General features: G+C 38.3%; 1 protein-coding gene across 2 annotated transcripts in view; it reads left to right on the top strand.

Annotated features, from left to right (window-relative positions):
* hspg2 (heparan sulfate proteoglycan 2) overlaps positions 1-23,060 on the top strand; it is a 111,944-nt gene that overhangs the window by 22,287 nt on the left and 66,597 nt on the right. For both annotated transcript variants that reach the window (XM_055057004.1, XM_055057005.1), the window contains exons 2-4: positions 11,193-11,322; positions 11,610-11,660; positions 18,391-18,456. In XM_055057004.1, the coding sequence (XP_054912979.1) occupies positions 11,193-11,322; positions 11,610-11,660; positions 18,391-18,456 (247 nt within the window). The remainder of the gene's footprint in view (positions 1-11,192; positions 11,323-11,609; positions 11,661-18,390; positions 18,457-23,060) is intronic.

Raw genomic sequence — 23,060 nt, 5'->3', positions numbered from 1 at the left:
GAACCACTTTTTACCAATAAGACAGCAGTTAACAACAATAAAAAAAAAAATGTTTAAATCAAGATTGACTTTCGCTTAATCCAGCTTTCCCATACTTCATCGGAGGTGTTGAAATTGACTCTCATTGATGTAATAGCACGTGAAAAAAGACATCGTCTTGTTTGGAGAGCGGTATTCTTCCATTCTCAACACAAACTATTTCAACAGAGCTCTGTGTGAAGTATTGTGTGATTGATTGATCAGAAGCTTGTGAACAACATTAATGGACTTTTTGTCACTTGTACTAATTTTGTTTTTGCCTCTTTTCTTATCCAGTGGAATTTGGAACTTGACATCAGATGATCCACTCAATAAGTAGAGAAACTTTAGAACAGTCTTCTTAATAAAAGATTTCCATTCTATTCAGATTTTGCCTTGCCTATGACTGTAGGCCTTCACTATTCGACACCAAGATGTTCTTTTCTCACTTGGTAATCTAATAGTAAGGTTGAGGATGAACTATTTTCATAGTTATTTCAGTCGAATGCGATTCAATTCAGATCTAGCCTGTGGATATTCAGTAACTCGAGTACAAGACTTGCATGCATTCCCTCCATATGGAACACTGACTGAGTCACCCAGGAGTATATAGTGTTGTTCTAAAAGATTTGCTTTCTTTTTTAAATTGTCCAATAGTCACCTTGTGCATTGAGTTTTCTATTGTGCCAGGTGTTTGACACAAGTGCCAAATTATTCAGGTGTGCTCATTTTTGTATTCATAGTATAGCAAATTATTTTCATTTTTTCATCTTGATAGAGAATATTAAAGTTGTTAGAATTTGGAAACTACACAGAGTAGTGTGTAACCCCTGTGAATGTCCTCAGTATTCACATGGGTTAGAGACCACAACCGGCCATAAATAACTAAAGTACAAAAATACTTAAGACTCCCTCTGAAAACACTCAAAATGGCCCATTTCAATAGCTCAAACACCAAATATACTTTCATATTTATTGATAAACAAAATACTGCAGATATCTACAGATGCTAACATCAGGAGTCTTCCTTTTCTCTTGTCTTGGAAGTGCCAACAAAAAATAAATGTGGCTCCCAGATTAGCTGCTTTGGAAACACCAGGCAATAATGTGTGAAGTGGCATTGCATCGAAGTATTTCAACTTCACAAGTTGCATTTTCTTTCTAGTATTTTAGACATATTCTTTGACAAAAATCACAATTATGCGAATATTCTGTGAACACTTTGTTGCTGTGTTTCACAGAAAAGTTGAAATAGTTCCTGACATTTACCTTGTTTTTACAAGGAGAACCTTGAGGAGCCATGAAAGCCCAAGTGACATTAGTTGTCCAACACTTATCTTAGGTCATATTGCAGAGGTAAAATGTCCAGGACGGAGACTCCTCATAGCAACACTATCCAGCTCATTATGTGAAATCCCAAAAGAATTCCCAACCCAGAAAGGATATAGATCCTCCGGCAAGTCCTGGGTCTGCCCTGGGGTCTCCTCCCAGTGAGATATGCTCAGAAAACCCTTCAGGCGGCTTCCTGATTAGAGGTCAAAAAATGATTCTACTCATGCTGAGGAGCAGAGGCCAATCTCTGAGCTCCTTCTGGATGATGGAGCTTCTTATTCTCCGAGTCGAAGGCTGCCCATATGAATGAAGCCCATTGTGCTTGTCTCTATGAATCGCAGCACTCAAATTGTCTCCTTTTTACTCTGCATTAAATAGGATTAAAATAAAGGCCTCATTTTTCTACTGAAATAGTTTGTATAGTTGTATAGTTGGAAAAACATTTATTTTTAATTTCCATCAAAAGCTACTTTAACAGTATTTAGTCAGCATATTAGTGGTTGGATTGAGGGGACAATTTAGGTTTCTTTTAAATATCACCACTGTCAAGTTTCTATTAAGGGCAGTGAAATAATGTTTTTGATTTCTCAGCTGCTCTTTTCTTTTTGCCTTGGAAAAGCAAACAGTTCTGTAATAAAATAAGTGTCAAAAGTGAAGAGGAGTGCTTTGATGTGCAGGTGCTGCCCAAACAAAATGTTCTATTCAGATAACAGCAGGGTGTGTTGTGATGGTTTAGCTCAAAATATGTCTTGGGTCAGGAAATACAAAACATGGATCAAAAAACTCATGGTTTGACACGCTCAGCATGTTGGAGCGCCCACAGGAACTTTGCTGCTTCTCCCTGAAAATTCCAGCCAGTTAGGAGATAACATGACTTTGGGAACGGTCAGAAAGTAGGCTTACCAACAAAAAATTACTCCCCGCGGCCAGAACACCAGGAGGACATGTAATTCCCCGGCCAAGAGGCCTAAAGGCCATTCTGTTCTCACGATTTGAAAACTATTATTATCTGCATGCACTTGATTGTTTCCTGTGTCTCAGGGTGAAGATTTGTGGCAATTCAACCGTTCAATTTGTTTCAGAAACTCGTGCCTAAGCTGTGCCTTTCCTTTGTCCTTTTTAGACTTTTCCCAGTCAGTGTAGCTAATCGAGTATGATAAACGCGGGGGGTTCAGGGAGTGGGCTGACAGACTGAGCTGGTTCTGGCCTGTGATTATATGGGACAGTGTGAGTGTGGCCAAGACAACAGGTGGTGTCAGATTAGTTGGTCTTGAACGAGAGCGAGGCGGGAAGAGAGGAGAATGAATCTGTTGCCATTTGGAGAAACCAAAGCCATCAAACAGCTGTTTCTACTTCCTTCTAAAGCTTAACTATGCATTTAAATCAACACAGCAGGATCTGTCATGAGATCATTTGGTTTGGTAGTAATGTGAAATTATATCGAAATATTAAACAAAGAAGTACAAACATCAGAAATGGTGATTCTTCAAACCAGATTTAAAATAAATGTGTCAAGTTTCATCTACATTGAATTGCCTAAAATATTCACCCATCATCCTTCACACATATGATATTGAAATTCATCCCATTCTTTAAGGTGATGTCGGCCCAAGCCAAACAGCTAAGATTTTAAGACATTTTAAAATCTTCTGGTATTTTATTCCAAAAAGTTTGACTTTTCTAAAGCCTATTGCTGAAGTTAAACGCTGACGTTGGATGACAACGCCATGTAATTCATCCAAAAGAGCTGCCCACTAACTTGCAAATATATGTATTCATTGGCCTTGCTTTGATGCCCAAGTCTTCTTGGAAAAGTAAGGGACCATCCCCAAAGTTTTCCCTGAAAGTTGGAAATTATTTGAAATGTGGCAATCAAACCCGAGAAAAGACATGGTATAATTTTTAACGTGAAGAAACTTAATGATTTAAATTTTCTTATTTATTAAAAACACCATAATTGCAAATTGTTTCTTTTCGATACTGGCAGAATATCAACAAAGCTTTGTACGCATTTGTAATATAAACACAGTTACTGTCTAACTGGGTGACAAATGATTAACTTGGCATCACTGCACATGCTCTGCTGAAATGTTGAACCACTATTATGTCCTTTTAAATCCTTCCTTATGAACCACATATCCTTTCTACGTTGGCTGAATTTGGATCAGATATCGGAAGACGTGGATGTATTAACCAGACACCAAGTGTTTGACAAGTTAAAGCCACCTTGTGGCTTACAAAATCCTGGTTCTTTTATCATCACTGATTGCCTTAGCAGCTTAAACCAACATTCCAGATTGATTTTGTTTAACTCATGTTATTTTCCCAGCTTTTTGTCTTCTTTTTAACATTCCTCAATGATTCTTTTCATTTGTATTGTTTAAATGGATAAAAGTGTTCACGATTACCAGAGACTGGCGGAATATCAACAAAATGCTTATGCTTCACTATGAACATCTGTTTGGTGGATTGACCTCATTTGCTCCTCTCTGGCCAGTTTAGTACTCACTTTTTCTACTGCTATCTTCCTGTCAAGGTGGTATCAGTGTCAGATAAACGTCAAACCAGTTGAGATTCTTTATCTCTCCGGGTGCTCCAATGGGAGAAAAAGCAGACGTCTTAAGTGACATAGCAGGGCTTCAACAGCGACTCTTTCTGTTATAAATAAACAAGAGAGGGCTGGAAAAGCTGGAGCGGCACGGCCCCTCCGAGCCGTCGCAGGTCTCAGCACCTCGGCTGTCAGCTGTCGTCTGGGGGTTACTGGAATCGGCCCCCCTCAGTCTCTTCCTCACAGTTCTGTTACCGGAAACTCACACACTGACACTATTTACAGACCTAATTACTTGTACAGTGTTTATGTTTGCTGGGACATTTAGTTCAGGTTGGGAAAAATCTAGACTTCTCTATGTGTATTGCAAAATCTTACCAAGTATTTTTTGTCTAGTTTCAAGTGCAAATATCTTAGTATGCCTGAAATAAGGCAAAATTAACTTATAACAAAAATTTTTAGTAAGATATAAAAGCTTTTCTTTAAGTCAGTAATACCTTAATATTTATAAAAAAGTCCTATTTATAAGAGAAGCAGTCAGACTGAGGGACCAGTACTTTTTTTTTTATCTATATGAAGTAATTATTAACTTAAAATAAGGTCAGTTTTCTTGCTGAAAAGTTACTTGTATTTTAGTTTTGTCTTATTTTAGGTGTACAAAGATATTTCCACTAGAAACTAGATTTAAAATACTTTTATCAGTGTGACTTTTCATTGAGGCTTTTATTTCCTGGAATATTTATTCACAGACAGTCTCAGTTAGTTCCCAAGCACAATAAATTAGCAAACAGAATAGCTTAACTCTACTCCTAAAGTGGTCTGAAAACCATGTGTTTCTGAATGGGTCTTAATTCCACACATTCCTTAATACCTGCCTGTGTAAATAGGGGGGCTTAAAGTTTCACTAGTGGAAGACTGGTGACTGGTGGTCTGTAAGTGTTGAGTCCCACTGGGGCCCAGTTGAGGTAATAAAAGAAAAATTGGTGTTTCTGTGGCTTTGGTGTTGGCCTTCACTCTTGGAGACGTTTGGGCAGAATGTGGTCATGCTTCAAAATATATTAAGCAATGGCTTCTAAAGGAACTTGTAGAACAGAATACTTTTGCTTATCTGGTATTTTAAGTACTCCAGATATGCTTTCATTTGATGGTTACAACTTTATGATAACTTTTGTTATTCCTCTTACCATTTGTGTTTCTTTGAGCTGCAAATTTGCCATAGTAGATACCATTACGTTGAGATTTGGGCTCAGGTGTCTTGTTTCACAGCCGGCTTATGATCCCTGCTTGCTGTCTGGTCACCGTGTCACCAGCTTATGACCCTTGGGCTGAAATACATTGCAGTGACTCAACAATGATTTGCAAATTATTGGCCTGATTTGTCTGAAAATTTTCATCATTTTTATTTTTACTAAAATGAATTGTCAAATGAAAGTTTATAGGTGAAATAACTTGAGTTGGACACAAAGGCAAGCGCTTGGAAAAGGTTCCATATCCTCTAGGCTTTTTCACATCACCTCAGTGTATTGTATTAAGGTTTGCAGCAATCCAGGGTTTTGGTAAATAAAAATCTTAAAAGTATGGCATTCATTTGTATTTAGTATTCTTCAGTCACCTTTTGCAAGAATTACAGCTGCAGGTTTTTTGGTGCATATTCCTACCTGCTCCTCACATGCAGAGAAGTAAATCTTGGGACATTCTTTTTCTGGACTGTGGGAGGAAGCTGGAGTACCTGGAGAGATGCATGAGGAAAACTCCATGCAGAAAGACCCCAGGCTGGGATTCGAACCCAGGACCTTCTTGCAATAAAGCAATAGTGCTGCACAGAATTCAATAAGTAAAAAGCTGAAGTTTCTTAATAATTCTCACTCCGATTACTGCTGGAGATGGGCACAAGTGTGTTAGATAATGGATGTATGTTTGAATGGATACATTTGGTCAACAGAATATGAAAAAAGGCCTGGGACATCTGCATTTTATCTCTTTAAAATGTAGTCTGTACTTCTCCTTTCCTACAGATGTGTATAGGTGCACCATATGCACAAGTCTGCACAAGCAAGATTTGGCTTATTTTGACAAGACTGAATGTTGGTGTAAAGAGGAAAGAGTGTGTAAGAGCTTGTGTATCTGACATGCTGGAGGCATTATTTGTTTGCCACATACCTCACAAAAACTAAAGGAACAGACAGCAAATCATGAAGGTGTGGCAGACTCAATTTTTCATGTGGTTCAAGCATTTCCACTGGCAGAAGTGACTTTGAGATTTGTTGTTAGCTTAACAGACTTGTTGGCTAATAATAATAATAATAATAATAATAATAATAATAATAATAAAATCATAGCCCACTTTTGGAAAAGTACTGGGCTGTTGAATATATTTTTGTTGGTTATTTGACTACAGTAGATAATTAATTATTGGTGTGTATCAAGCTCAAAAAACTGCAAATGGATAGATAAATAGAAAAAGGACATATTATTATATGTATTATTAGTTTTCTAATAAATTGATCCAACTAAACACAGTGTAACCTGTTTTATAAACCAGGCAGTGCAACTGAAACAGTTTATCATTAAATCTTACAAACCTTTGGTGGAAAGGTGAAATAATGTTATTTAAACTCTTAAGCTTCAGAGAATGCTGATTTGTTTCCGATCACATAACGACAAGGTGGGCATAATTTAGGTAACTTGAAAAGAAGCTTCACACCTCATTCAGTGCTTCTTCCTGGTAGAAAACTAAGCTCTTTGTAAAATGCCTGGTATGGCTGCTGTGTGGGAGAATAAATGTCCTGGGGGAAGATGGCCAGGCAGGCACTTGAAGCATGCATTAAAAAAATGTGGATTTTTCCTTCACTTTTGGCTCCACTCTTCTGGTCCAGTCTTCCAGAAAATAGTGAGCTTGTTTGTGGCACCCATAGATTTAGTCATGGAAGACTTTGAGAAGACAATTGCAGACAATGTCAAACAGTGTTTGTCTTCCATGCCCAGTCATTTTGGATTACAGTTTTTGTAGCCATGCCAAAGAGCAGTAGAGAGCAAATGGGCTCTCAGCCCATTTACCAAGGCTCATGCATCAAAAATGGCAGTTGGTCAGTTCAAAAACCACTCAGAGATTTTTTCCACACATATTTATATTTTACCTGTTACCAAAGTTTTGCAAGTGTCTACCTGGATTTGTATAGAAAAAAATGAAAAAAAATATAAAATGTCTTTGAGGGGAAAGAAAGCTTAGTCAGAAAAACAATGCAAAAGACTTTGATGCCTGGTCAGGCTCACCTTTCTGTGGCTCATTATAGTAAACCTACAAGATAATCTACACAGAGAGAACTAAACAAGAATGCACAATATAAAGATGTGGTAATCTACTTATTGTTGTCTGAGTAGAGGAGGTAGTTCTGTTGAGAAAAGTGAGAAATTTAGGTAAAGAAGTTGATCAGGGTGTAACAAGCACCCTGATCAATGGAGAATGCAGAATGGAGCAATATATGTATTGCTCCATTCTGCACCGCTTTTATCAATCACAAATCCAGATAGATTAGCATTTGATTCACCTTGTGATTGCAACAAGTAACAAAATGGAGTTGAGAGAAATTGTATCGGGCTCAGGCATAATGTCTATTGGCTCGGGTCAGGCCGGATTCTCCACTCCTGAATTCTAGGTTGTGCTTATTTACCAATTTTCAGTTGGTACTAAAGGGCCCAGGTGTGGACTTCTGTTGCTGTATTCATTCCATCTATTTCAAGGTTTTGTTTAAGAGATGCTGTGGCATCCATTGCACTGTTTTCCTTTTGTCATCTTTAGCCATTCTGCTAGTTCTCAGACATCAACAAGACATCTCTGTAAGAGGTATAGAACAGTATAGAAATGCGATTAGTGAAGGATGGAGAGGCAAGATTTATATTTATGTATATACAAGTTTTTTTTGTTTTTTTTAACTTGCATTCAAGGCCAATCTCTTGGACTTGCATCAGGTGCTTGAAAAGGGAAATATCTTTTTCATCGCTCCTCACTGCTGGTGGGTTAGGCGAGCTTCTGTTCCTGTTATTGCCATCATGCTCTCACAAGAGAGCATTGTGTGTGAAAATCCAAGAAGTTGAGCTGAGTCCAGTTTCTCTGCTTGTGTGACACATCGCCTCTGCCTCCAAGATGTTTCTCACAGATTGTCCTTGCAGCTGTATCAGAGGGTTTATGAGCATAGTGGGCGATATGAAGGCCCCTGAAGAATTCTTCTCACGCCTCCTCCACCAGGCTTTGAATGTCTTCGAAATTTTGCCAGGTTGGGATTGTCTATGTGTGACTTACAGATGTGGAACTAAAATCCTCTTATGCATTTTATACGTTTCATTTTTATAATTCTGAGAGGAGATATTTGTATTTGCTCACTTCAAGCATTAGTGGGAACAGCTTTTCCAATATTTCTGCTTTATTAGATGGTAATCACAAAGAATTACCATCTAAATTTGCAAGACTAGGTCTTGCAAATTTTTTTGGGCTGAAAATGCTGGACATTGTCTGAAATGCCTATAACCTCCTATTTTAATAGTTCGAACACCATAATCAATCTTATCAATCATCTCATCTCCGCTCTTAGGGTGCAAATAATTAGCACCAAGGAAAATGAATGGTTCTCCTGCACTGGCTGCTTTGGAAATGCCAGACGGTGACATGCCAAGGTATTTTAGTTTACCAAGCTGCATTGTCTTTAGAATACAATACATATGACCTACAATGAAAACTATAAATAGGTACATCCATGAATACTGAACAGCAAATAGCACAATCTCCATGTACAAACTGATTGCTACAGATTCCCTGATAGATATTTTTGTTTCATGTATTTTTTTCAACTGATAGAGTCCAAACCTAAAAAGACTGAGAGTCTTGACCAACCAACCAAACTATTATCTTCCCTATCAGATCTTCATGTAGAGTCATATCCACTATTTTGAAAAATATCAGTGGAAATTTATCTTTATTCAAATTAGTGTCAAATGACACTTGCAGTGAAATAGAACCTGTTTCACCTCATCCTGCAAAGCATTTAGGGTGAGTTGTGACCAGTCTTTCTCCTATGCGACCATTTGAATGTCAAACTGTTGGAATGTGGTAATCGTGTTTGTTCTTGCGCATGCAATTCTTTAAAAGTATATTCCAGGTTAGCCGGAGATAAGTTGATGGTAGAGCTGGAGGCTGGTGACCTGCAGGTGGGGTTGAGTTCAAACCGTTATTGAGGGCTCTTTATATTGATGGATGGATAACTTTAACACCACAGGCGTGACTCGCCCCCACAAGACTTGGAGTAAAGGTCAAACTTGTATGTGAACTTGAGTGAAGTTCCAAAGTGAGCAAAAACAGTGTCTTATGCTGTCAACTCCCTTTTACTTGAGATCAAACTGATATTTGCTGTCTTAATGTGTTAGCTTAATACTGACTCTCCAATCAGTGTAGGTTTGTGAAGGTTAGTGCCCAGATGGCATCCAACATGTCCAGATCATACCTCATCCCAACGAAGCGGGAAGCAGGAGATGATCACGCCAATGCTTGGTCGGCACAACTGAAAAGAATTTGGTCAGTCAGCAGTTTCCTTTTGCGAAAGGCCCGGGAGTGTTGTTGTATGGGTGTTCACTCAGGGGAGAGAGGATTCGGGGGGTAGGTTTAGTTATTTATTAGCTGGAGCTATTGAAATGGGAAAACTTGCATGACAGAGTATGGTGGAAATAGGAACTGGCAGGCCATGCCGACTGGAAATGCTTGGGGTGGCATTCTGCCAGTGGTGTCTGAGCTTATGGGCAGAATATGGGCAGCCTGGGTGCTGAGATGGTGAGAGCACAGTTAAACTCATGCTGTGTTTCACTACCTGAAACACAGCATGAAATATCTATTGTATCAAGATGACCAGATATGAGAGAGGCTGGCCAAGCTTTGTGCCTCCTTACTGAGTGTTGAAGGTGTTTGTTGGTTAAACCACAGGAAGATGTTTTTTTTTTCCTCATTGCTTTTGTATTTTTATGGATTTGTATGTTATTGCTTTTGAAACAGTAAAGTGAGAGAAATCATTGTCTGTTGAGGTTTCACTAGCTAGCTAAATGTCCTATGGACATTGCATATCTCACATCTCATTTACAGCACTGGTCTTCTGTTAGAATAAAGATGCTAAGCTAAAATGTGGCACTAAGATTATAAAACTAAACTAATGTGTAATATTTACATTGCATATTCAAGATAAAGGAATTCATTTTGACCTAGTTTTGGCATTAAGTTAGGTGAAGGAATATCTCCCAAGATGTTTATCTTCCTTTAAGGGAAGATACAGTTTTCGGGGCTTACCTCCACTCAAGTAGGCGTTATTAATATCTGTATCAATCAGCTGCTGATTTCTTTTAGTCTAAAATGTAATAGAAATATATTTTATTGTCTCACAGTCCAGATCGTACCTGCTGGGGAGTGCTGATGTTGTGCATCTGCTAACCGATACTGTGGTGACTGTAAAATATACTTTATACATTAAGCAGTCTTGCTGGATACTATGCAGCAGGAATACATTGTTTCAAACATAAACATGATTTTGTCACCATAACTAAACAACACAGAATTATAGTTGCATACTATTTGGTCCCCTATTCACCTTACTTTAGATTTGTGTTTGGTATTTTGAGTAAAATGAGTAATCGGTAAAGTTATTAGCTTGTATGACATGATGCATGAGATTAATTTGGTCAGTGAACATATGTTCTCACATTTTTATAACACTGGCTTTATAATAACTGAAATGTAATGGTAATCAATTTTTGAGGATGGATCTCATATGTTTCCGCTGCTGCTCCAGGTGACATAATGCTTTAGCTGTACACCCTTCATGAGTCCAGAATACTGATGTAGTTGTAAAGAACTGGGCTTGGTATGCTGGATATTCTCACTTGCCCTGGGGACATGGAGTTTAAAGCATACTAGGATTTGTGTCATTTGGGTCTCCACTGCAGCTGCTTGTTCTGGCTTTCTGTCTGCTCATACATGAGCCGTCGTAATCAGCTGTTAACATCTGTTGCAAGAGTCCACATTGAGATGGGAAAATTGGATAACATTTTGGAATATGTCCAGTCGCATTTTATTTTATTTGCATGCAAAGCCTTGAGGGCGACTTCAAGTGATAATAGATAGTAAAAATAAACATGTCACAATGCCCGTTTTCCTGTCTCTGCTTTTGTTTTCCGTCCACCCGTCTAGACCCCATGCATACAGAGCCTTTCTCTGTGGAGACTTAAACCCCAATAAATCAAATCTCTTTGTTTGTCCCAGGTGAGTCAGGCCTCCAAGGTGTGGGGAGAGGTTCCGCTTCCAGAAGATTTGGAGTCAGAAAAAGATGTCCGGGCAGCTCCGAGTTTACTGGATGACGACGAGGACTTTGCAGCTGATGAAGCTTCAGGAGGTGGGCTTGCTAACCCTAAGAGGAAGGATACCCGCAAACCACAGCAACAGCTGCTCTTAATTCAGTGGAGTCATGTTTTTATTATGCTGTTCTTATTTAACTCATCCCATATTTTTTAAAAAAGGAAATGTTGCCTAAGGAATTATAATGAAACTTTTTAAGATTTTGGCTTTCTTTAAAAATATAGCCCTCCTGTGAAATTACACAATTAAGTGAAGAAAATGTGTGTTTTCCTGTAATTTATTCAACTGCTGATCTCATCCTCGCATCTGTTTTTTCCTCCTTAGACCGGCCCAGTGGGGATGAGGATGGCAGCACTCCAGAGCCTGACAGCACAAGTAAGCATCCGGAAAATCTGATAGATATGTTAAAAATTACATTTCTGAGTGGTAGATCAGTCAACCTTTTTACACTCTGGCATCTGTGATTCTGATTTTTGCAATTTGTATGTGTGCGTGTGTGTGTGTGTATGTGTTTGCCTGAGTCCTGAATAATGAAACCTTCTCTTCCTGATGCACCTTCTCCTCCCTCGTCGCCAGTTTGCCAGAGTATGGTCATAACATGGGGCTCAGGGTTTGTCTCTGAGACATAAACACCCCTTCTTCTCTTGTATCTTTTTAACTCAGGCCAAAGGTGACAGCGAAATTAAAAAAAAAAAACTTAACAGCCAGATTAACATAGACCACTCCATAAGAGCCCTATACTTTTCCAACTTGCTCTCTCCTTTGCTGCTTTTTTATGTCAGCTTGAAAAGTGTTTATTTGTGGGAAGCCATCACATAATGGCCTCCACGCTCACCAAAACCCTTTTTAAAAAAAAAAAAAATAACAGGCTTGACGGTTGTCATCCTTCATTATTTTCCCACTTCTGTGCTGCTTGTGCTCACAGTTTTGGACCCTGAACAGCTTAATGACTCAAACACAGACTGAAACAGATACTTCATCATGGATAGATTTTCATGTCATGCTTTGTAAGTTAGAGGTGAAAATCAAATGTGGCTTACAGATGAAACACTTTGTGAAATCCAATGAGCCCCAAGTGACTGTGCTTCACTGGACTGTAATTACAGTACACACCAGAAAGAGCCATGGAGAGTTGGTTAACGAGCTCTGTTTTTGAGTTTATTGGGTGGGTGTGCTGGCTTCTGCTTTTAGCTAACGATCCATTCAGATACAGGTGGTATAGTGGGATATTTAGCTTCTCTCAACATTTGAATGTCAGTAATTTGAAGTGTACCGTTATTAATATCTGTATTAATCCTGATAATGAAAAAGGTTCTAGATTGGGTATCGGTGACAATGTGTCCGACCCATAAGAGCAGACTTATATTGTCTGTGTTGAAAAAAAGAAACATGTTAAGTCAATTCAGCACTGTTTTTCTGTCTCGTTTCAGTATTGGCCAATGCTAAACCTCAGATATCTGTAGTGGTATTGGAAGTGGAAAAAAGTGGATCAGTGCATCCCCATCGGTAACATTTTATCAAGTAAATTGTTCATTGTTTGTTCTGAATATGAGGAAGATTGATTTTAGCTTGAATTCCTCTTGTATTTATGTCTTAGATTCTCATTTTAAAGTTAAGAAGCGGAGAGCTTTTTGTTTTGCTTTCTCTGTTCTGCAGACGTTTAAGTTGTTTTTGGTTATAAACAATGACGTTTAATTGAGGTGTATTTTTAAGAGATTCAATGGAAGTTCTTCAGGCAAAGATCAAACATGATGGGACTGCTTACGGAACAATCATTTATCAATAACTGATTGAACCACATTACCCAGCATACTTTGAGAACTGCTTATTATGCTCTGCAATACTCAATTGCATCAAAGCCCAAAAAATTCCTCAACACCACCTCAGTTGCAGGGGAAATAAGTCAAGATACACCTTAAATGCTTTAATGTAGTATCTGTAAAGCCAGAATGGAAGTAAGTGACCATGAAGGAATGGATAAATGTCAGTGTAAAATATTAGTTTCATACATCTGCAAGGAATTAAGCACTTCACAACAAAGGAGTTTGTGGTTATTGAGAAAGACATTATATATTTTTTTCTTTATTAAAGAAAAAGATCTTGTTATATCAAACATCCTGCTTTTCTTTGTTGGCACTTCAAGCTTTAGACGCTGATTACATCATGGTGGTAAGATTTGTTTTGTTAGTGGCACTGGAAGCTGACATCAGAGTCACAGCACAGCATCATGTGCTTCGTCTCTTAGAAATAGCTCTGACATGAGGCCTTCCATGAAGCTGAGCAGTTTAAAGAGCTGCAGGAAATTTTATCCTGTCTGACTTTAATGAGAAGGGTGCTGACAGGATGTGATTGTAACAGATGAGAATAGTAAGGTCCAGATTGTTTTCAGTCCCTCTGTTGGAAAGAAAACAGAAACAGAAACTGAAGGAGATCTGTCTTGTCAACTGAGCTTTTTAGTTATTTTCAACCTCAGGCAGCTCACTTTGAGAAGTGTTTTAGTATCTGCTAATCTCAGATTAACAGTTTGTAAATATGAACCCAGTTCTTGTTAGTTTATTCACATTTATTGTTTTCATAGACATTTCTGTCCACATGTAACTCAAAAATGCTTAAAAAGAGGAGAACTTTCTAGCAGAAAAGTTATTTTCTGAAGGGTGGCTTTCAGGCCAGCATTCTGCTCAGTGTGATCACTGCTCTATGACTGGAAGAGGCAGAATAATTCCATATATAGATCTGGGCTGCACAGTCCTGGGAAGGAAATTCAGCTTCCGGTGCTGAATGTGGAATAATTTGCTGAGTGGCTCTGTCCTGAGGACTGACCACGCTGCCCACCCAAGCCTCTGCCTTCCTTCCCTTTTCAGTGCGATAAAATAGGAGACACAGTTGCCACATTTGCCCCCATTATGCTGAGTTTCCTGTTTTGTGTCTATTTGATGAGGGTTAAGGCATGTCCATTTCCCTTTGTCTTTCCAAATCAGTGTGAAACATCTGGGATTTTAACTTGTCAAAATGAGACTATTTTAAAGCATTCTTTGTTCATTGTTACTATTAGTCCAATGTAATCACAGTCTCCTCCAGAAACATGAAAGCAGTGTCTCGTGTCTTCCTAACCTTTCATCCTGACCTCTGATCACTTAGAACCCAACAAGATTTTTGGACGACAGATCAGACCCCCTTCATCCGTGAGAGCCTTTCCTTGTTCCATAGACTCTCTGAAGGACTTTCCCAGTGGACTAATAATGTTGGCCATTATTGTTGGAAATTTAAGACACAAAGGTTACCATGTTGCCATTGGATGGAGATGGGAACTGTGGGATTTAATAATTGTTTTTTCTTGAAACAACACACTGGCTCTTCATTGCTGATAAATAAGAAATGAATGAAGCTAATGCATAAACATGTTTCAAAATTTGAGTTAATGTTTTTGCTGTCATTCCAACTATGTAGTCACAGAAAAACACCTATTGCATCCATTGATTCAAAATCAGTGGAACCATACACGAATGGAACACGTCAGCGTTGGTCTGGGAGTGGGGCTAATGACCGAGGTGTTTATACCCAAATAATAAAGCTCATGATAATATCACTCTACAACATAGACATGCCTACCACAGAGAGACTTACAAGCTTCACCACCAGAGAGTGACTCTATCATTGTGAAATACATTAAATAGACATGAAGATAGCAAACCAAGAGACCAATAGAACAATTTAGCTATTGGTCACTGATGATGAAATAACACAAATTCAAAGCAGCTCAGCACCAAGGATAGCATCGAATCATTTTGACACTTTATAAATTTCAACTCAGAGCCTGGACCACCTAGCAACTGCTGGAGCTTTAGGTTTATTGTTGATGCGTTGAAGTGGACATGCAGCAGCGCGCATCGATCCTGGCGCATGCGCAGCCTGTTGCAGCGTCTCGTGCACCGCTCTCTGGATCTCATGCGCACTGCCGTACATACCAACTGAACGATCTGGAAGATGCTCTTGCAGGTCACTCCAACGTGTGCGTTAACTATAAAGGCCATACTGTTGGCTCATTCACAAATGGCCCTCAGACTACACTTTGGACACTCCTGATATAAAAATGTGCATTTTGTTGCAATCTAAAAAAAAGAGCACAAAAAATATAAATCTTTATTGATTTTTTGAGAAACAAATAATCTGTTTTCAGCTAACTAAAGAAGCTGAAGGCCCAGATGACTAAATTCCTAGTCATCAAATAGTTTAGCAGTGGATTCTTCCTGACATAATGCAGCCAAAGTTTGGATTGTTCCATTATCTCTTAAAGAGAAATGTTACGTTATGTAGTTGTCACTTTGACCAGGCCACCTATGTGGCTTGGCTGCTAGTAGTGGGAAGAGAGGGATGTGTGTCACAGTGACATTACCTTTATGAGTGAGAGATTCAGGCTGGCTCTCGGGCAGCAGCAGGATGAATGGAGGCAGCTGCAGTTACTTTGGAGAGAGGTCTTTGTTGTTGTTCTGATGGGGGGCCTCAAGGTGGCTTCAAATTTATTTAAAATGCCTTTAGTCTCTACTGTAGACTAAGCAGACATAATGAAGCAGACCAAACAGAGTATCTGAAGGACAAATTAGTGTTGCGTCACATCCACTCTTCACAAACAGCTGATTGGACGTGTGGGTATGTACAGTTTATTCCAGCTGAATGGTCTTAGTCTCCAATTTGAGTCCTCAGACTCAATCCAGCTTCATGATCCTCTTCTTTGTTGTGCCAACAACAAATCAGTTGCCGTGGAGTGGTTCAGTGTGCCACTCCTCATGAGGAAAAATATGTTTGGGGATCTGCTGCAGATTTAAGGCTTCTAGCTTCCAGCTTTTATATATTTAAGTATCTCCCACGTTATGATTTACAGTACAGTACAAACTAACACATGAAAACAGAGCACGGATTACAGCTTGTGGCTAGAATTTGTTGTTGTTGAGTGGATTAAACTCTTGTTTATCCCAAATTTTCAAGTTTATTTGGATAAAGCTTGACAGTTGATCAGTAGCTTCCTGTTTAAACACAAGGGAGTAACCATATCAAGTAGAGCCTCCCATGAGGGTTTTAGGCGCTTAATGGGACTGGCTACATTTTTCTTATTATTATAAGTAATTAGGCTTGCAGTCATCAAGTACTATGTAGTTTTAGATGTGAATTACCTTTCTTCCATTAGGAACTGAGTTTGTAGAAAAGTGAAGAAATTCTCAGAGTGGTTGATGGATGGTTAACTGGTAGTCAGATGGCATCAACTTCTTTAGTTGATTTTAGCTGATTTAAAAGTAATTTAGCTAATTTAATTTGGGAGTCACAGAAAAATCTGTGAATACCTAACCACAAAAAGATGAGTGTTCACCATATGAAATCTGTTAATGGGCATGTTTAGTTTTTAAATACGTAAAATAGTTACATTGATATTGTCTTGACTACTCAACACCACAAGGATTAGGCAAAGCCCTCACTTTTTTGGAACTACAACCAGAAAGAGCCCAACTCAGGTATGATATCAATTGCAGATCCAAGCTCAAAAGTCTAAGAATCATCTAAATCAAGCATTTTGACAGGGACACGTCAAAATTCAGGAACACATTGGGTAAGAAACCCACAAAAAAAACCTCAGTTATAGTTTTCTCAAAGTTTACACAATAAAAATTCCCTAATGTAGTGTTATATCACTCAGATATTAATAATTTGAGTATTAAGTAGTTTTAAAGTTATAAAACTGCTGTAATATCTAACAGAAATAAAGAAGCAGTTATCCTTTTAAAACATTTCTGTTGGAAAAAAGGCAGTTTATGTGCTTCCTACTTCATTGATTTGTTTCACTCATAAATGGTGTCCCAATGAACACGTAAATCAGTTAATAAAGCTGGTGTGCTTTATGTGGCTGTTGCTAATTCTCAGATTTGCAAAAGACCACATTGTATAAGCAAACTTTAAAGTACAAAGGGGTTATTCGTTGTAATTAGTTTGGACCTCTGTTCTTGAGGCTTAGATCTTTTGGAGAAACCATGCTTTCGGTCATAATTTCTTAGATGGTCTGCAGATTTAAAGTGTGTGGTATTTAGTATCTTTGGTCTAACAGCCTTATCTTGACTTGTTGTTTGCACAGGACTGGTGAGGTACAGTCAGTGTATAGTTATAGTATATTTTTCTCAACTCACTTCCAAATATGTCAGTAATGAGCTTCAGAAGCCATATGGTTTGCTGCATGTGCAGTTGTGAAACAGCTGGATCCAACAACAAATGAGCTGTTGTTTACTGATGTCTGTTGAAGTTTATGGAGTGGACTGCTAGACTCCGGATTGGAGCATAAACATCTGTCTTTACCGTGTCCCATTGTCATCTTTTCTGAAGTTTTAGTTATTTAAAAGATTGAATAAATCATCCAACCGTAAACATCCCTGTCGATGCGTCATAACATCGTCCTTTGTGCAAATCATCTGACTTTCAGAACCCATCTATGTTTCAGAACAACTCAAACCCATTTCATAGGCTCGCTCAATCATCCGAGTGGAAGAACCAGTGAGTCACCACAAAACAAAGAGGGATCTTTGTTGATTGTCCCAATGCAAAGCTTTAAAGAAATTTGTTGGTGCTCAGTTCTTCCATCTGAACAGGAAAACAGGAAGAGCCTTGTCCTTGTGTGGCGGCACCATCTCAAGGTGGATGTTTGTGTCAAGTGGCAAAGATGTTGGAAGTGGTCTGTGTGTTTGTTGAATCAGACCAGTGATGCTTTCCAACCTTTTCTCTTACTTCCTGGTGCACTCCAGACAGACATTTAGCCTATACAAGCCATTGTTCCTTTACTTGGCCTATACAAGATATCTTTAACATGTGGGTGGTGGTGATTGCTGGGATTGTGTCATTTTCCTGTCTTGCCGTTTGAGTTTATCTGTTTTGGCAATCCAACTTCAAATTCTTTATCTGATTGTCACTTTCTGTTTTCTCTCTTTGTTTCCCTCTCCTGAAACTTAAACTTTATAACCCCTCTGCAACCGCCTGGCTAACTTTGACCACTCCTGCCCCTGCTTTGCTTGGCTCATTCCAACCTTTACCCCCTGCCGACTTACCCCCCTCCACCAATTCCCTGCCCTAGCTATTGACCAACTGTTGGAGTCTTGGTATCTGGGACAAATACAGAGCCCAAATGAGGAGCAGTACAGTAAGTCTTCCACCATTTCTCTCTGTCTTTTTTGTCTTTGGCACACTCTACCAGTCACCTGCTCCACTCCGTTAAGCTCACATTTCCAAAAGCATTCAGAGATGTTTGTATGAAAGCTCGGGCATGTTGAGTTCTGTTTCCGGCTTTTCTGTTTTTCCAAGTGCTTTTCTCTCTCTGTGACTCCTAATGCCAATGGAAAAAATGATGGGTATGTTCCATAGCGCAACAAGGAGCTCATCACGCTCGAGTGACAACACTTTCAATCACAGCTGTAAAAGATGTTTTGGCAACTTGCAAAAAAATGCGCTCGTCTTTAATTAAAAAATTAACTATTTCTTTCTTATCCCAGTGTGATGAACCAGCTGTTAATCTTTATGCACAGTGGTGGTTTTGCTTCCAATTGTGACACTGTGCTGTGGGAGAGCGCAAAGTCAGAATTCATCTCCAAAAGTCTCCCAAAGGGCATGAAGGAGAGTCTGAGACAGTTTTTTGGCTGTGGTCCAGGGTGAGGGTTAATAGTAGGGATCTTTTCGGCAGGAACTGAGCTAAGACAGAGCCAGCTGGCAAATTAATATGTGAGATGCATAGACTATGACTGATTTTATGACTTTCAGTTTTAGTGAAGTTTTTGACTGATTCCAAGAAAGATGAGCTTCAGAATATTTTTTTTGCCTTCCATTCATGCGGCTCTGTAATTATATCTATTGAGAACAAAGGTGATATCACAATATGTGTGAAAAGCCTTCACTAAAACTTTTTTTCCTGTCCTTTTCTCTTTTTTTAATATATATTCCTCAATTAGGTTTTGGAGCCAAAAGGAAAAATTCTGGCAAGATTGAATATTTAAATATTATTTCTGGGTAGTCTAATTTTTTTGTAACAAGTAAGCTAGTAAAGCAGTAAACCATTCAGTAGTGGCTTTTTGCAAATCATTCATAGCATGTAAGTAGAATAGTACGCTAACCATCAATATAAATCTATGTAAATTCCAAACATATTCCTATTTATGCCCCCAAATTTCTTTCCATATACATTTGCATTACTGTGTGTCTAGAAAGTGGAACTTTACCTAAAATCTTCCACTCCTTTGCAGTCCTGCTTCTTACATCCCCGTGCTTCCTTTAGCTGTGTTTGAAACATCTGGTTGAGACTGAAAAATGCTACTTTAAATGTTTTTCTCTTAGTAATGGGCTTTTCTCACAGAACAACCTGGGACTTCTTACGTATGTACAGTAAGAGTGTGATATGTTCACTTACCAGCAACAATCTGATTTTGACTTTTCCTATTCATTGGATATTGGTTAATTAAACTGAAAATAATTTTGCAGTATATATTTGTGACAAAATCCATAGATTAAAATGTTGAATTTAGTTTAGACACTTAAAATTTAACTTTTTGCTTTCTCTTTAAATGGTTTTACTGTTGCTGTGGGTTCTAGTGTTGGGGTTAAAGGTCAAGCCCCGTGTGGCTGAGCTATAAAGGCCAAACTCGGCTTGCTGCTCAATCATTTCTTTGTCTTCTGCGTAGGCCTCTATGTGTTAAGAGGGGGCCCTTTTCACAATGCTTCCACAGTTCTGCTGAACAACTTTAATAGCTAAATCAGATTCTGAATTAAAAGTGTGGAATGCTTCTTTTTCAGACTTATTTTCGCCCCTTTCTTTCTTGTTCCCACTCGTCACGCCTGCAAATTGACAGTTTCATCACCTTTTAATGCTGGCGTAGCTCAACAAGGGAATTTCTCTGTTAAAAACAGAGGGATGCACAGAAGAGAATGGGTCTTGGAATAAAAGCACCGCTCATTAGCCGCGGGGCACATCCTGGCGCCCCAATCAAAGGAACCCAATCACGCTCACCAGTCTGTGGCGGTAGGCTCAGAAAGAGAGGGAGCTATGAACCGCTGTTGACCGGGCAGCAAGTACCCACCCAAGTGATTAGATTATATGCGGGTCAAATAAAATGCTTTCATGACCAACTTTGATGTTGCTCGTCTTTCAGGACAACAATCAGGATGAACTATTGTACTATAAATCTAAAAGTTGCAGCCGGAGATGCAGCGACTCGAGGCTGTGCTAACACTCACATCTCTGTTGATACATGTTCACCTCAGTATGTTTTCATAGGCAATGCACCGTTTACATTGCCATAAATGAGGCTTTTCTTCTCCTAAAATAAGGTGTCTTGAGGAGGTAATGCTGTTTTGGAAGAAAAACGGGCCTAGTAATGTTCAGAGACCACACAGTCTGCCTCTGAGGCACATCATCTTTTTAATTAAAACACTCTCCCTAGAAGAGGTATATGATTATTTACAGTTGGATCTTCAAATATATGTTTTAAATTAGTGATTTTAATATGAATGGTTTGATGTGTGCTTCAGCTGTAATTAGAGAATTCAGTAAACAGCTGTCACATAAGAATATTGGATATCTTCTCATTATATTTCCAAACAATGTAGTTGGAAAAGGATCTTTATTTCAAATGTGGCATTTGCATTTGGGTGTCATCCAAGGAGCTCTCAGTGGATGCTAAATGAGCCATTTGAAAACTGAACAAAACAAAACAAATCAACAACCCAAACACTAGGAGTAGCCTAATTATAATTTTTCATTCAGTAGTGTAAAAAAAAAGAAAAAAGAATGGAAACAATAGGGCTCTTTGGTCAAAGACAATAGAAGCCTTTTATTGAAATAACTCGCTAAATAACCCTTTCCAGTTGGTAGATATAATTTTTTTTGTCACCTTATTAATGATGCACTGGTCAGCGATTCGCAGTTATCAAAATTTGGCTCTGATCTCTAGGTCAAAACTCATCATTTAGTTAATCAATAAATGGTAAATGGACTGAACTTATATAGCGCTTTTCCAGTCATTTACACTAGAGTCACATTCACCCATTCACACACACATTCATACACCGATACGCAGACCGGTAGGCAATTTGGGGTTAAGTGCCTTGCCCAGAGGCACATCGACATGTGGCAGGAGGAAGCTGGAATCGAACCTACAACCTTCCGATTGCAAGATGATAACTCTGCCACACAACCACAGTCGATACTGAACACTGTATTTATTTTGTTTAATCACAAATTTGTTCACAAAAAAGTAAAGAAATACGGAGGTTGAACAAACTCTGTCCTTCTCAGAATCAAAAGGATCAGGACAAATATTTGATGCATTTTGGTTAAGTGTTACATATACCAGGTAAGCTCATAGTCCCTTTTTTGGACTATGAGAGGAGACAGAGTACCCAGAGAGAATCACGCATGCAGGGGGAAAAAATGCCAGTGATGTACAGAAAGATGAGGATTTGTACCTACAGCCTTCTTGCTTTAAGGCAACAATGCTGCCACCTGGGTCAACATGCAGCACAAAATTTTTCCATTTAATTAAAAAAAATGTTTCTACAAATTCAAATTTATTTGTTAGAGGCCAAAATTTTGAATCAGTAAAAGAAAACTTAAAATGGGTATTAAACACAGAAAGCCTTATCGGTGCATTTCAATTTATTATATAGTAAAATTATGAGATACAAATTGTAAAAATATGAATTTCTGTCTTACATCTTCCCACAAAACAGCCGAACTTTACGCTAAACTTTTAAAGTGGTCCTTCATATTTTGAAGTCTTTTTGGTTTCTACTTGGAGGGAGGTTGTTTTTCTATTACATTCTGTCTAGAACCTTAACTTTTCAAGTGACATGTTCATTTTTTAAAATAGGCACTGAAGCAGCATTTCTTTACACACTTTCTTTGTATGGAGATGTCTTAAACATACCAGTTTTTATACACTTTCTACACAAAATAACAATGTTTCAGAGACATAAACAGCCTTTGTACAAATGTTGGGTAATTTCCAAAGTCCATGAAATTTCTTGGCACATCTCAGTGTGGTGTGCTGTGATCTTTTATGAGCATAAATAGATTATTGGACAAGTGGAAAACAAAAGGAACTGCAGCATGCCTGAAAATATGTGCAGTGAGTAAAAAGGATGAAACAAGAAAAAGCCAGCAACTGCCTGAATGACTTGAGGATTTACTCATCCTTCAGTTGATGAACTATTTATCTGCCAAGATGTTGGCTCAGTTCTCACTAGGAAATCCCACTGCTGATGCAAAAATAATCTTTAATGTCAGTCAAACTGTTTTACCCTCTACATTTTTATATAACATCAACAGTAGAAGCAAGCATGTTTCAGCATCTCTAAAAATGAAGTGTAAAACACATTTATAAAAGCTTGGCTTTTGTTTGAATTATTATTTATTTTCCCAGACAAAGTCCCATGAACTAATAATAAAAACAGGTGGGCATCTACAACTAGAAAAAAAAATTCTTCTGAATATACAAAATACAAGAACTGAATCATTGTTTTCTGAATAAATAGCAGCACATGTTCAATTTAAGTGATCTTTATAAACCCTGAATAAATCTGTTGTATGACTAATTTAAAAAGGTAAATGAAAGTCTTACTACTTTAAAAACAAAATATAAAACAAACGAGTGCTATAACCTTTATGAATAGAGACACCTTAATAAATTGTGTCAGATAATGTTTGAAGCCTATAAAAAGTCATAGAAGTGCATTGATTGGTCAGAGGAAACTGACTGG

The sequence above is a fragment of the Poeciliopsis prolifica genome, unplaced genomic scaffold, assembly GCF_027474105.1.
Source record: "Poeciliopsis prolifica strain line A6 unplaced genomic scaffold, Auburn_PproV2 SCAFFOLD046, whole genome shotgun sequence".
Classification (NCBI taxonomy): domain Eukaryota; kingdom Metazoa; phylum Chordata; class Actinopteri; order Cyprinodontiformes; family Poeciliidae; genus Poeciliopsis; species Poeciliopsis prolifica.
The sequence above is the reverse complement of the archived record's forward strand: the minus strand, read 5'-3'. Positions and strand labels throughout refer to the sequence as shown.